Below are 16264 nucleotides of genomic sequence, written 5' to 3' on the forward strand. Positions count from 1 at the left end.
GCCTGCCTCCCCTGGATATTGGCATGGTACATAGCGTGTGCGGCCAACAGACACTCGTACAAAACCGTTTCTACTTTTCAGGCTGGTTTTGCTCACCCTCACGGCTAGGCCAGATCAAATAAAAAGCCAGTCTTCAGTCCTCGGGGTGAAAACGTGCATGCTATCCGACCTGTGCTGGTAAGAATCAGAGATGCGCTGGTTGGGAAATTGTCTTGCATATCAACACGAAGCAGGCTTTCCAACCACTTGGCTTGCAAACTCTCTACTAGCATCACAAGCATTCCTCTGCCTGTTTCTCAGATGTCCCTAGTCCTCTGACCTCTTCCACTCAGATTCGTCCTTTCATTCCAACATGTGACTTGGGTGTATCGTTACCAGAAAAATGAAAAACAAAGCGGTGTGTAGCAGCAGTACGCGGCCCTCAATAGCCGTAGTACAATGTAGACTGTTCTGGCTTGTACTGCCAAACAGAAGAATGGCTGACTCAAAAATGGGAGGCATCAAACTCGTTGAAGAAAAAGAGCAGGAATGCAAACAAATGCCGTAGCACTGAACATACTCATCAATTAAAAAAAAAAAAAAAAAAAAAAAAAGATAAGTTATTCTGTTGGTGTTTGAAAATTGTCCTTACTGGAATACAGTCAACTGAATTCATGACTATTCTAAGTTTTGTGCAAATGTGTGTCCTTATTCCTGACTTTGAAACAATTAGTGATGTGTATCAATACAAATAACAGTAAAAGTCTCAGATTTGATGTTACAAGCCAAATGTTTGAACAAATCTTCTCATTCAATTTAAGATAATGATGGGCATTTTTTTTTCTTTAGTTACCTGGTTGTTTTTTGCCATAATGTGAATTTAAACAGTTGTCAAGTAGGCCTATCGGCTGTGTCTTATCCTGAGTACTCCACAACACAACTGAAGGTCGCCACTCCATTGATAAGGCAAAAAATTTCACGAATTAATCCTTATGAGGCACGCCGGTAAAGTGAATACCATTTCAGGAGACTATCTCTTGAATATCATAGAGAATGTCATGAGTATCTAAAGCAGTAATCAGAGGAAAGGGTGGAAAAACTTGCCAAAACTCAAATATAGAAAATGCCTTGAGTTATTTCATCTTTTTTATGTTAAATACATAACTGCCCACAAAGGTGTTTCCAAACTTTTGGCCTGTACTGTAACTTTAATGTTAATACATTTAAACCAGTGTTTCCATTTTGTCACAGTAAAAAAAACAAACAAAAAAAAAAACATGTATTGTGCAATATATGCAATTGCTTCCATCAGATGTAAGATCCAAATGAGATATGGAGGAAGTTGTTCAAGTCAAGAAAAGACTGAGGTCATATTAAGACCACAAAAAGTATGCCACATGCAAATGTAAAAGATTTGTCCTGTTATTTAAACATGACACAAAAATGCTGAAGTCTCATCGGTTTGATATGTCAATACGATGTCCTGAGGGTTTGTACGAAAAAAAAAGAAAACTAACAAAGCTGTCAAAGAACGCCTTGATCGCCGTCAACAAATGAAGGCGCAATTTCTTTTGCAGAGGAAACATTTCCATCATCTAATGAGCAGTTGAGATTCCCCATCTTCGCTGAAGTAAACAAGCAAATACGGTGGGATTTAGAATGGAGGACAAAACAACAAACAGTATTGCAACGGGATTGCTTTACTGAACATTAAAAGAGCAAGAGCACTGTGACTTGATGGCCAGCTGTCACAAGTGATCCCTCCGTCAAGATAGTGGACAATACCGTACATGTGCAGTAGTGGTACATTTTCAAAATCGCTAAAAGAAGATCTGCGCTGCTAAATCTAACGGAATGGAGCCGTCGAGAAGAGATGAGAACAAGGACTGCTGCCTTTCCGCTACAACCCAGCCCATTTGCCCTTTTATTATTCATTCTAAACAAATATTATCCCACAAACTCTCAGGGGCCTTTGGGAGAAAGAGCGTGTTTTCATAATGAAGCCAGCTTCAGATTAAAGCACCAATTTCCCTTGCGTCCCATCGCTCTTCACATCCACTCCAATGCACGAAAGCTGTTACAGAGGCAAAAAATAATGCTGCCCCATATGTGAAAATCATGATTAAATTGCTGAATGAAAGCTTATGAGCAGATGCTTGTTTACAACATTGACCAACGCAACAAGAGTGAGTTAGAAAATGGTGAAGTGGCAAAGCCACTTCCTGATATATACACCCCTGAGAAGAATTAGAGATAGAGCAATTATAGCCCTGGCAGATTATGAAAGACAAAATTCTTCAAAGTGACATATCAGCATGTTGTTTTTTTTTTTTTTTTTTTTGGGGGGGGGGCTTTAAATTGTGCCATGGAGGAAAAATAATGCTGGCCTCCTGCATTAACATCATTATTGAATTGCTGAAGGAAAGCGTATGGGTAGTGGCTTGGTGACATTAACCAATGCATAAGTTAGTGAAAAGTGAAATGGGAAAACCACTTGCTTCTGTGAAAAACAAGGAATAAACTAGATGATCAGACTGGCTGATTATTGGCAGTGGCATTACTCAAAATGCTGAATTCTGGAATCCCTTTTATTTCCCCAACCTCAGGACCAATAAGAGATCAATTTAAAACTGGATTAACTTCTGGGAACTAACACTCTCGGCTGAAGCTGCACTGTCCTTCCTCACAACAAAATGTAATATCAACAGCGGCCAGAGGCGGGGCCACAAAAATTAACAAGCTAACAAATGAATGGACCGTTAAAGGATAAACTAAATCAGTTCCAAAACATAATTATTTTGAGTGCCACCCATGCGGCCTGGTACCAGTTGATCTACGGGCCGGTACCGGGCCGCGGACCGGCGGTTGGGGACCAATGTTATAAGAGGTGCTTCTGATCCTGGGAATGCTGCATGTACCTTTTATTTTTGTTTAAAATTAAAACAAAATCCAAGCATTTAAATTATTTTTTAATTCTGAAAAATAATGTGTCGAATGTTGAAGGGCAGTATTGATTACCTTAAAATATATTGATTACTTATATTAGTTACTTAAAGTATATTGATTAACTATAAGTTACTTAAAATAGCTTTTTCAACAATATACAGTAAAAATAGTTAGAATTTAAAAACAAAGATGCCTATTGTCTTAAGATGAGAAAAAAAACACATCTTTGGTACCAGGCAGAACCCTAGCCTAATCACTTTTAAAAGATCTCAAAAATGGCAGGTTTGTTCAACCATTAGCAGTTCATCATGGTGCAAACACATTTTCTACACTTTAGATGGGTCCGTAATTAGCAAAAATAACACCTACACGAGTAGAGTGACCAAAAATACAGTTTTGAAAATCAGAAAAATGAGTGACTTCTAAGGCTTCCACCCACAACGATATGCTTGAAAACGTTCCAGCAAAGTTAAGAATTTGTATTTTGTCTTAATTTTTGACTCCAATATTTTCCTTTTTCCGAAAAATGAATAAAAGCTCGAAATATCAGTTGTCAGTCTCCTTGACCACTAATGATCGGGATCGACCCAGAAAAATAACATTTGGGTCTATCTCAACTTTGAACTTCTGTTATGTATCTTCTCTGTCAACTTTGAAGTGGAAAGTTGAGGTACAGTACAAGATCAAATCTATACCATGCACCACAGTAGTGGTTATTATTTGGTCACAAAGTTAGATTCCTCAAAACACATTCCGACAGGTTCTAAAGCCCATAGTTACCGATCGTTGGCTCCTTTTGGCGTCACTGTGGCAGGTCAAGCAGTTTTCCATATTCTGCGCCAAGCAGGCCAGCTTGTCTTTAAGGAAGCGTCCTAGGCTGAGCAGCACAGAAGCCAGGAACAAATCCTTCTCCTCAGCTTCAGAGCCGGGAGGCCAGAACCAGCACATGGCTAGCACGGAGCACAGGGCCTGAGCCGGGGACTGGTCTCGCATGAAAAGTTCAACCAAGGTAGTGAGGTACAAACCCGGGCCAGGGTCCTCAGCGTTCACCCCTGGACTCAAAACAGGCACGCCCACAGCCATGGTGGCGTTGGACACCTGCGGTACGGTCATTCCAACCAGATCTGTGTCATGCTTCGTTTTTCCTGCGGCCCTGTCCGTTTCTTCGGTTTTGTTTTTTGTCTTGGACGCTTCTTTGCTGGCGCGTGGACTGACAGGAGCAGACAGGCATTAACTGCACCGCCAGGAGTAAACCCAGATTATTAGCCAGCTCACAGCCAGATGGCTGGCGGCTGATGGGCTTAGTCATAATACACACCTCCCCAAGTTGCAGCTCCACCAAAAACAGACCCGCATAAGCATTTCAAGCAGATTCTCCAAAGTTAAGCGAGGGGACGACTATAGCTGCGAGCAAAATGAAATCATGTTTTCGGAAAATGATACTGCCTAATATCTAACGGCGTCGACTCTAAGATGTTTTTCAAACTTAAAGATCCAGGAGGAAAACTGAAACTAAATATTTTCACTTTTTCTTTGTCACATATTAAGGGTGTAAGAACCCCTCCAAGAAAAGAAGGACTCAAATAGACCAGAATAATACTGTAAAACTGGTTATTTAGGGTTATTTTTGACCCAAATCATTTTAAAGTGTATAAAATGCCGTAAAAAGTTGGGTTGGTCACCTTTAGACTGGATTTGGGTTATTTTTGACCCAGACAATTTTAGAGTACGAAATCCTCAAAATAAACAAAATTTGGTCAAAAAACGGACAGACCCAACTTTTGGAGTAAAATCATTAAAACCTTGGGTTGGTCTCCTCTTTTGACTTGGTTTAGTTTATTTTTGACCCAACTGATTTTAGAGAGTGTAAAATGTTGACTTTAAAAATACATTCTGTAGCAACTGGGTCAAAGAAAAAAAAATAATGACTAGGTCAAAATGGACTCATCCAACTTGTTGGGTAAATTGAATAAAAAATAGGGTTGGTCCCCATGCAATTTGGGTTATTTTTGACTACTGTTTTTATGGTGTAAATTTTTTTTAAAAAATACACTGAAACAGTTGGGTCAAATATATCCCATATTAGATTGAAAAAAAAAAGACTGACCCAGCGTTTTGGGTAAAATCTACAGTTAAAAGGCGGGGTTGGTCATTTCTGCCTTGAAGAGTATTCCAAAAAATGTTTATTAAAAAAAATACACTCTAAAGCACTCGGTCAAAAATAACACAAATTGGATTCAAACGTTGGAAAATGTTGGGTTTGTTTCGTTTTGAGGCAATTTGGGTTCTTGCCCCAAATGTTTTTAAAATGAAGGACAAGCTATCCAGGAGGCAAAGTCCAGCAGCATCATTGCCTATACTAAGTAGTCAGAATGACAAAGAGTCCACCAGTCCGACGGTTCCTCATCAGTCTATTTAAATGCTCTGAAAGAAATGGCGGTCTGGACAAAGAGGCTTAATACGTCTGACTGCTTTTTTAATCCTTTGTTTAATGCAAGACATGACAGACCACTCACTATGTTACATGTCAACAGAATTCAATTCCGCCCTTGCAATTTAATGGAACCCTTAACATCATGGAAGCACAATTGCAGTCCAGCAGGGAGCTATGACCTCCTTGCCTACAATACACAACAGGACTGTTATGTTTTATTGGATTGTGCAATCCATCTATCAAGTTTCTTTAACGTTTGGTGTTGGGTCATGGGAACCTGGAGCCTATGAGCTGACTTGCGGTGTTTGATGAGGACACACCTACGACAACCAACCAGTCAGCATTCTGGGAAAATATTATAAATCTTGACAACATGTTGCTTCATGAAACATTATTTTCCATAATCATTCAGCCTTTCAATTAGTTTAAACAAGGAAATGGCTAAAAGATTTTAATAAAGCCACATTGTTTGATTGAAGCATTTTCTATAAATTTGATATATTTATGTGGCAGGTGGTAACACGGCAGGTATGGTAGGTACAGTATGTCCCTCCATCTGCCGGCTGGAATCTATGAAAATGCTCGTGTTCAGTCATGTGAGCTCTGCTGTAAGGCTGCCAACTGACAAACTGACTGCAGCCTCTTTGCGGTCCCTTTGCTTAAGAATTCAAAATGGTGACTTAATTCTGATATTGGCCATTGGCTGGTGATATTGGCTTTTATCTCAACTTTATGGCATTTGTTAAGTTGACATCTTCAAGCAATCGGTTGAGCTCATAAGGATAGCGCCATAACTAAACTGGGCCGTATAGTGTGGAATGTATCACTGCATTAACCACAGACACAGGAATTATAATCAGTCCCAAAAGTAAACAACACTGTTAACTCTGCCTAGCAAGCACGTTGCCTCAAACATACACTGAGATCTCTCCAGTGTAATTAGAAATGCAGTAAATTGAAATGCAGTGGAGCAATTAATCAAAAGGTAGCCAGACTCGCAAGGCGACTGATTACAAGTTGTGACAAGAGGCTTGAAATTGGTCCTCCCTTTTCCATCCGTCTAAACTGACTTTTACAATGACATTAACACACACATCACTTAGCTCATACGTGGTATTGTTCTACCAGGTAACATAATTTCCTCCTCCCGGGAAAATATATTTCTCAAATTGCAACGCGGAATTCTTATTTACAATATCATCACATTTTTGGTAACATCCGCATATTGCTGTATTGTGTGCTAGAGGTAACAATCTTCTTTCTCTGCAAAGAATGACAAAAGAAGTCATTCACATTCAGCACATTCGGAGAGCCCTTTATATACGCACACTCACACATTTCTTCCATTCCTTCCTCTATAAAAGACAAATGCTGAGCCTGAGCAGCAATGGCGCAGTGCAGAGGGACTGACTCATGTCGCCACTAGGAAGAAATCAAATGATGATAACGGGGGAGCAAAGTGAAGCAGATGAGGCTGTCCTCTGCTTTTGCTATACGACCACTGGTCAACTTTTGTCAAGTCATGGCAGCCACTACACCTAAAAGTGGTATCGGACGCTGGGCCTGAACGTCCTGAAAAATCAGAGGAAAATGAACAGATGCCCACAATTAATTCTCTTTATGGTCAGTCGTGTTATTCCCAGTGTTGCAATACTGAACGAAAGATTGCATTGCATGAATTGAACATGCCTTGATCCAAGACGACGAATGAACACACACCGGTGAACGCACACATTGGCTTGGGTGCTTCCGGATACGTCCACAGCATTAACAGATGGCTTTTCATGATGACCATACACGCTCATTACCGCTCTCAATAAACATCAGCATCCTCCATATTACACTACGGCACTGAGGCATAGCTCCCACAAGACCCAGGCTCACACTCATTTTAATGACTTCATAAAACTTAGTTTAGATATCAAAAAACTAACCAGTTATTAAGGAACCACCAAGATGGAAATAGAAGCACAATCTGTTATAGTAATTCATAAGGGACAACCATCAACATGTTTACAGAGGAAATCATTTAACAGAGCTTTGAACAGATGTGGAGTTTTCAAGTATTGAAAAGTAAGCTTCTCAAAGAGGATCAGAACATCGCTATAAAGACGACGCGTGCCACTGAAGCTGATAAGATGATGTTTGAGCGAATGTCAGAGTAACGGGGGGTATCTGACAAGTTTATTTGGCCCTTAGCAGCATATCTCACAGTGTGTATGTGCAGCAAGTAGCTAAACGTGTGTGCTGTTAGCTGTGACGTTCCGTTGAGCTACTGAATGCGTGTCAATGATCCTTCTAGCTATAGAAAGACAGACATGTGTGTGACTGTTATTTCTTCCCTTACTGATCATCCTGCATGACAGTAATAAGCTGTGTTTATACCAGTGGCTATGATGGAGCATTCTAATTATGGTAATCTGAGAAATTGGAGCCAGTCTGGTTACCGACAAGCACGCGGGCTTTGACAGCACATGTGCACATGCACGCACACACAAATTCTGGAATAATAGAGACATATACTGTATATGAAGTGGGTGTCTGCATGACAATGGAAACATTCTGTTATGCTCCACCCACCTTGCTGAGCTGAACAGGCCTGCGTGCGCAGTGGGAGTGACTCTCCAGCCCGGCACACACGGACTCGTTACCCTCCGCTGCAGTGCACAAATCTGGAGAGGGACAAAAAAAACAGGGGGGGGACAGGGGGCTTAAGTTGTAGGTACGTGTGTTTTGTTTCACTGAGATGCAGACTTATTGAATTTGAGTGACCACTAAACACTAAGACAAACGTCTGAAAGTCATCAGAGGCGCCTACCAAACACTGCGAGGTCTATAAATGACAGTGGCATCCAGTCATTCCCCCCAAAAAAGACTAGAACAATCTAAATCCAGTAATTGTTATATCTATAGGTTGTCATCTTGTCCCTGAAAATACAAGCTACACATTGGCTTGGTTTTCTTGAAGGCCTCCGTAATGTAAAATTGAAGAGCCACTCTGACAAGATATTTTTAGATGATTTCTGATACGGCCTACAGCTCATTAAATTCAAGGTTCTCGTTCCAAAGTGTGGAGCAGTTGGCACATGAAAAGACTCTATCCCTGATTGTAGACTGGGAGGTAAGCCAATCTGACAGCAGGAAACAAAAGAAAACTTCAGGCCCTCCTATGGAGTTAAACGTGTCCTTTTTGAACCGGCAGTCGTTGTCAACCAAATTGCAGACTACTACTGAAGATATTCATTCGGAATTAGACTAGTCTGTCTTAAACATTAGCGAAGAGAGAGGACAGACAGCTTTCTCAAAGCAATTTGTGTTTGACAACTGCTAATTCCTCTCCATCAGCGTTTATTTCCCTGCCTGCTGATCAGACAGCCTGGGATCATGTGCCCTCTAGAGACTGAGAAGAAAACTGCAGACACTTTGATCACACCGTTTACTGTAATGAGGCTTTCAAGTCATTAATCCCTCTGAGTTTAATTAAAGATACACCAAGGAAAGCCTATGCTAATGAATTACTAGCATCAAGATAACGTAAAATGTTCTGACTGTTTTTTGGAAATAAAAGCAATAAAAAGGCATGACAATGTGTGTGCATGCTGAGGGAAAATGTGATCTGCGCAGTGTGGTTCATTTCACTTTAATCACACTGCTTATTAATGTGTCATTTTGTTTATTTTGGAAAGTGCATTTCTCTTGCAAACAAAAATCACAGGTTCACGTCTGCTCTTGGAACATCCTGCATAACACAAATGATACATTCAGTGATAAATTTATCACACTGAGTAATGGTGAATTAAATATGTATGAGTGACAGCCTCTCATAGAAAATGGCCTTATCTGTCAACACGAGGTGAAAAAATAGGGGGAGGAAGCATGTGTGTTTTTAGTGACAATTCCTTCTCTTACCTGCCAATATTTCTAACGAGAACTGGCCACAGTATCGTTTACAAGAATGATTGTCAAACACTCTCTCATCAGACCACTTAATAATACGCATATATATATATATATATATATATATATATATATATATATATATATATATATATATATATATATATATATATATATATATATATATATACACACATATATATACACATATACATATATATACATATATATATATATATATATATATATATATATATATATATATATATATATATACACATACATACATATATATATACATACATATAGATATACACACACACACACATATATATATATAAATCTATATATTAAATGCTGCATATCACAAGATTTTTCTGTCTTTCTAGTGTTTTAAGATGTGTTTAAAGGCAGCTAAATATAATGTGCTCCATTTTTTTTCTTTTTTTTTTGGGGGGGGTGCTGAATGTTATATAATAGAATTTGCATGTTATGTATAATGAAGATGTTATATTGTGTGGTTACATTTGCACTAAAGCACCTGAGGAAGAATTGGCTTTGAGCTTGAACGCTGGAGGAGGAACTGGCTTTTCAAAGGCACCGTTTTGAGGCGGGGGTCCATCCCGTCTCAGGCACATGTTGAGGGTTTGCTCAGCAAACAATGTCTGGATCAACGTCAGGTCCAGACCTGATACATAGCGGCCATTCAGCATCAGAACCTCATCACCTGGACGTAAACCTGTAATACAAACGTATAACATACTGTATATGAGTCATGAAGTTTTGGGGCTTATCGTTGCTGTTAGTACCTTCGGCAAATCCTTGTCCATCAGGGAGAACCTCACTGACAAAGATCCGGCTGTTCTTCTGACTATCTGTATGTCCTGTAACTGCAAATCCTGGAAGAAGAGAAACAGAATGATAGGATGAGGATTAAAGCTGAAGTGTGAAGGCTTTTCAATAGTGACTTACCAAAATCTCCATGGCCGCTTATCCGGCTCATTCGCAGTGTAAACATATTAACTGGGACCACCTCCAATTGCCCTCCCACCTGCAGGATAATATCAGACAAATCAAAACAACTACGCAAACAAGTGTATAATGAAGAGCATGCTGTGCCTGCTTGTTGTCCTCACCAAATCGCAGACAAGCTCGCCAGGCGCCACATATCGAATCTCGGTGTCCTGTCCTGTCTGCCTGTGCAGACGCAGTCGGTACAGGTCTGGGTCCAGCTGTTTAGCCTGTGCATACACAAGATTCCAATGCTCAGCAGCTTGTGTGCGCAGACTTATCGGGCATATTTCATGCACCGACGCTTGTTTCGACAGCTGCGGTACGGTACAGGCGTGAATTATTCACAGAATTTACACTCGACAATGAAAGCTTTGCAGTAAACAAAATCGTGACACCCATGTGATTCCAGTCGATCTTTCAGTCCTATGGGACCATGTGAAGGTAACACTGGATGGATACGCGTGTTGCTTTAAGGTCCCAAGAGTGTTGAAAGACGGCATTTGCTCAAACAAAGACTTACTTGTGCATAAGACCGTATTTTTGTTTCTTCAATTTCATAATACTAGTATGTAAAGAATGGCTTATCATGAGCAGAGATAATTTGACAGGGTAACACAATGCTATAAGCGTCAGGTCAGGCATATTGTTCCCTTATTGTGCCCATAATAACTAACCTTGCAGGCCTCAAAGAGGAGGTCAGTAGCTCTCTGCTCACTTCTATTGTGAACTTGTGCTGTCAGGCCATCTGGCATGTAGACGCAGGTCAGCACGCCTGTGGTACAGCTGATGTTATCCCACACACCAACCTCAGGGGGTGACAGAGAGTAGATATTGGTGAGCCCGTCCATCCTCTGCTGAATGGCAGATGGGTAACAAAGAAAGAAGAAGGGAGGTATCAAATGTTAATGGGGTCAGAGGGGGAAAAGAAAAGTAAACAAGGGGAAGAAAAAGCAAAAGGCTTTGAGTGGCAGCACGCAACTATTTTTATTTACACCTTCTAAAATGTTGCTCAGTTACACAAAATCGTTTGCTATGCATGGCGCAATATGTGATGGCATTTTCATTTGACGGCGTGAAATCAGTCACTTAGTGTTGTTATATAATGATGCAATGATGGGAGGTTTGAGAGCCGATTGGGTAGAGACAAGTATTTCATTCCTGGTGAGTATAAGCCGCAATAGAAAATGGATGGATGGATAAATACAATATCACAAGGAAATGACGAGCGAAGATGCAAGACTTTACAAAAAATGTGTTCATTTATACTTGAATGACGACCCCGCCCTTCCCCAACATTTGGAGGATAGCAACAACCAACAATTGTTTTAATAATAATAATAGAAACCATTATTTTATAAAATAATTTAGGAGTCAGATTTAAAAAAAAAAATGTTTTATTTTCCATCAGATTATTGAAAAATGTAATTTCTTCAAAATGGCATGAATTAATACTTGGTTGCTGGTTTGGTCAAAATATATGTCAGAATATAGCCCAAAATGTTGATCGTTGTTTTGAAAAGTAGAAGCAAATGTTTTATATTCCTTCTAGACAAATATAAGGGATACTTAACATATTTTGCTACTTTCAGCAGTAAAAATTATTTTCACAAAAAATTTGTACATTTAAAACACACTTTGCCATTTGCTGTCAACTGAAAATGGCATCACATGAGCGCAGGGCTTAGTCATGTGACTTTCGTGAGCTGAACTGTGATTGGTTATTACCTGAGCTTTGAATACATGCGATATCATTTTCAGTTGAAAGTAAGCAGCAAAGTGTGTTTCAAAGGTACTGATTTTTTGTGAAGATATTTTTTACTGCTGAAAGTGGCAAAATATGTGAAGTATCCCTTTAAGGGTAGAGGTTTTACCAATCCTCTTTGGGCAGCTGGGGGTTTTTGCTTCAGACTTTGTGTCTCTGGAAGGAAACGCGCCACTGTGGCGTTCTAGCCCTGTGCGAGACGCCAAATTATAGCTTAGGACCACAATTGTTAAGACACTGGATCTTGAGGAAACAGTCACATCAAATGAACCAGACGTCATTGAATGAAGTACTTTAGTGATTCAGTATTTCTGCCAAAGATGACATGACTGTGGTTTAGACATGAGAGGAATACATGTCTTAGCAAATGGAATGACCTGGGCGCACACATACGTTTCAAATACACAAAGAGTTACCCTTAATAAACTGTGCCTGTGGGTGTCTGGTACGCTTAAATCTGAAACCGTTTGCTCATCACCCTTGAAAGATCTTTAGCCTGCTAGCCACAAGGCCACCAGACACTATTAAGAACTCTAGCTCGGATAAACACACACATTAGACTATTTTCCATCTATACTCCTGACTCACCCCGACACACACACACACACACGCACCCACACACACACACAAAAAAGCCAGCAGTGATCTTCCCAAAATGTTTCCCTAACATGAAGGGATGGATGAATACAAGGTGCTGTTTCAACACCTAACTTTACCTATCCATTTAGGGATGTGAGGTCAATGCTTACTCACCGGGAATGAAGTAACAAGCAACACGGCAACTGGTTACATAACCGGCCCGTTTGTGGCGCTGCATTATGGCGTGACTGGAAAACTAAGATTTGGTTGCCTCCACTGACCTTAGCAGCAGCTGATTTAACACTGTACGGCCATTCATGGTCACAGGGGGTTAGAATATACAGGCGGTTGCCTGGTCAACCTTCCATCACCAAGTGCCAACAAGGCTGTGGAGACGCCACGTGCTTTGCCATCAACAAGTGCTCTATGTGGTTGGTCTGTGGGTACTATTCATGTTTGCATTTAGTCAGAAATACATTCAAACTGATAGTTCAGTCTTTCCTCTCCAAAGCGGAAACTACTCCCAATGAGTTTCTAAAAAAAAAAAAAAAAAAAAAAGTGTGTGAGGAGTCAGGACATTTGGTGACAGCTGCATAAATACTGCGCCCTTTTTGCAGAATGCACCCTTTCTGCTCCACTCCGGGAACACAAATACTTCAGTTTGGACTAAAATAGATGGACAAGCCTTGAAAAAGAAGCTATTGAAGACAATTTCAGCCACTTTCCATCAATGATCTCAATTAAACTAAATTACTTTTTTTTCCATAAAGCTCCACCTAGAGTCTTTCACGGCCCATAAAAGATAAAGCCGGTGCCTATAGTTAGGTAGATATGTGGAGAACTACTCATCAATGGATGGGAGATGTTAACATTTCTCCCTTATCTTTGAGCTCATTAACAAATCAGTCTTTTACTTTAATTAAACTACTTATTACTATATACAATTAATTTGATATAGACACACTAATTATCACTTAAATTACAATTAATTCAGGGGAAATGACTCAGTTATTTGAACAGGAGGACAATTCTTAAAAAAAAAAAAAAAAAAAAATCAACTGATGTGTGCTTTCATCTACCTTGCCTTCCTGCCATCCTCCCACCATGAAATCGTACCCCCTACATCATTATAACTTCCTTCAAAGAAAGATTGAAAGACTCGACCCCCCGGTTAGGCGCCAACATTTAAAGCACATTAAAGCCTTTACCAAATGAAAGACTGCATTGTTTCCCACAGCACTTTCTAAATGTTTGATGGGAGGCATCGTTTTGACACTTGCCACATTCGCCACAGACTATGAATCACTTCATCCTGGGGAACTTATGAACACTCAAGTCTAAAAGTGTTCGTAGTGCTCATTTGTCAACACTAAATGCACAATCAATCGCCCGGCAAGTCTCTGAGGATATTTTATTTGAAAGTACATATATGTAGGCATACTGAGCTTTACCTGGCTCGTTTACTGACAGCAGTGGAATAAACAACTAAAAATAATGACTCGAAGATTTCATATCATTAGATAATTGTCAAGAGGGAGGATACTGCAGTCCACCGGTGACACACGTTATAGCCGCCTTTCGCAAAAGAAAAATGCTTATAGTGCTCATCGCCACAGTATTTATGGCTTGTCTGTTCAATAATGCTGCATTCATTTCATTCAGACTGGAAATGGGCAGGCAAGCATGAAAAGAGGACCGTTCTGGTTTCAGGGCAATAACATTTCAAATTGAACCTCAAAGCACTGCATCACACATCCTCAACGTAGGCATGTAAGAATTTAATTGTCTGGATGCTCAAGCTTGAACAGCTGGCATTCCAGATGGTCAAAATTCACACTCCTCAATTGGGTGACAATTTTACCACACATGCATAAATTTACAGTTCTAGTCAGCGCTTCTGGACAACATAAAATAATGCTGGGAATAAGGCTTCAGTTCATACTGTAGTTTAACACCTTTTACTGCTATAGGAAGCTGCACATAAGTCATTGGAGTCGTAACTATGATCAAAGACAAGATTGGCCAGCAAAGGCCATGTTGCTACCACGACTCCTTCACCCAGATCAGTGATCATGTAAAATGATTGAAAACCACGGATGGCCATGGATGACTGAGAGAAAGAAAGTCCAACCATAACCCTGACCAAAGAACCACACGAGGAAAGGCAATGACTCACCTCCGTGTTCTGGGGAGGCGGAACAGGAGCTTGACCTCCAGCGTCGCTTTCAAAGATCTGAGATCAAGAAACAAGCATTTAAGAGCGGGGGACAGTAGGGAACCACTGACTCATGAGCAATTATGTGCCCAGCCTCTTGAGTGACATGGTAATAGACCAACACAGCGCTATTCTGTAGATAATTAAAAACCACGCAGGGTGGGCGCTGACTTTGATAGTGCTTTTGAAATGTCTAAAACATGTGTGAGCAAAGATGCTATGACTGGACACTGTAAGGCAAAAAAAAATAATAAAAAAGATTAAAGAGAGTCCAACAACAGATGAGGAGAACTACATTCTCTGTATTAAACTTCTAACAGATCTTCAATTCTTAATGCTTCATGCCTTTTTCAATTTGATTTAAGATTGTTGTGTGTGCCCGAGGCTGCAGGCAACTTAAGCTCTCGAATACAACACACACAGGAGCCACCACTTGTGATAACTGCTCACTCAGCAGCCTGCAGAGATTTCTTTGCTGAGATGATTTGTGGAAAAGACGACATGTTGTCATATAAATTGTTCACCTTAGACATACTCCCAGCAATTTATTACTCATGGCAACAATTTCAATAGCACGTTTGGTAACTATATATGCAGGATTATCATCTCTCATTAAGATTTTTTTTGTTTTTTATATTAATTAAATCTGACTTGGACAATCTGGGGTTTGCATAATACAGGGTGTCAAACTCAATTTTGTCATGGGACACATGTTGTTATAGTTTCTGTCGGAAGGCCGTTGTGACTTGCAATGTCAAATAAATTTTAACTATGAAAGTTACATAATACATTTTGAAATGAGGCCGCTACAAACTGTTCAAAAGGGGTATTGTACAGCAGTTTTGGTATCAAAAAATGTGCAAAAGTCAAAGAAAACTTGCAAATTTGGTATTTTAGCCAGAAACATATCATAATTAGCATTTTGAGGGGCACATAAAATTATGTGGCGGGCCGGATCTGGCACCATTTGACACCAGTTGCATAATTACCAACTGTTCTTGACAATTTCAAAACAACAAAAATGTCAGAAATTCACATCTTTGTTTAAATTAAAAAAAAAAAAAAAGGTGCAGTGTTGCCAGGGTCAGCAGGATCTCTTATAAAGTTTACTCAAACTGTAAATACATAGTTACCTGAACTTAACATATTGGTAAAATGATCTAATATCAGATCAGATCATATTTTTAAAACAGGCCAATGCAGTACTTGTCAAAATGCTAAGTAACGGTGCAAATAATGGGCCCACCCTTACATCTGAATGTAGAAAGTACCAAGAGTGTCCAAAGTGAACTTCGGCAGTGCCTATTGTTGCTGACAGTACTGCTGCTTTCTGGTGTTGCAGATAGTAGGAATCATGCCCATCTGACCGCATCCCGATAATGCTTTTGTAACTCTCCCGCCCCTTACAGCAGTATAAAGTGGCTGTAAACAGCATTGC

General features: G+C 39.9%; 1 protein-coding gene across 8 annotated transcripts in view; it reads right to left on the reverse strand.

Annotated features, from left to right (window-relative positions):
• tiam2a (TIAM Rac1 associated GEF 2a) overlaps positions 1-16264 on the reverse strand; it is a 77842-nt gene that overhangs the window by 22102 nt on the left and 39476 nt on the right. For 4 of the 8 annotated variants that reach the window (XM_088433088.1, XM_088433089.1, XM_088433094.1 and 1 more), the window contains 7 exons: positions 14788-14844; positions 10945-11124; positions 10393-10497; positions 10229-10307; positions 10066-10155; positions 9798-9995; positions 7940-8031 (listed from right to left, as the gene is read on the reverse strand). In XM_088433088.1, coding sequence (XP_088289214.1) covers positions 7940-8031; positions 9798-9995; positions 10066-10155; positions 10229-10307; positions 10393-10497; positions 10945-11124; positions 14788-14844 — 801 coding nt within the window. The remainder of the gene's footprint in view (positions 1-7939; positions 8032-9797; positions 9996-10065; positions 10156-10228; positions 10308-10392; positions 10498-10944; positions 11125-14787; positions 14845-16264) is intronic. The other 4 variants (XM_088433091.1, XM_088433090.1, XM_088433093.1 and 1 more) reach the window with 4 other exon arrangements.

This window comes from Hippichthys cyanospilos, chromosome 14 (assembly GCF_059441005.1).
Source record: "Hippichthys cyanospilos isolate Australia breed blue-spotted pipefish chromosome 14, RoL_Hcya_1.0, whole genome shotgun sequence".
NCBI lineage: Eukaryota > Metazoa > Chordata > Actinopteri > Syngnathiformes > Syngnathidae > Hippichthys > Hippichthys cyanospilos.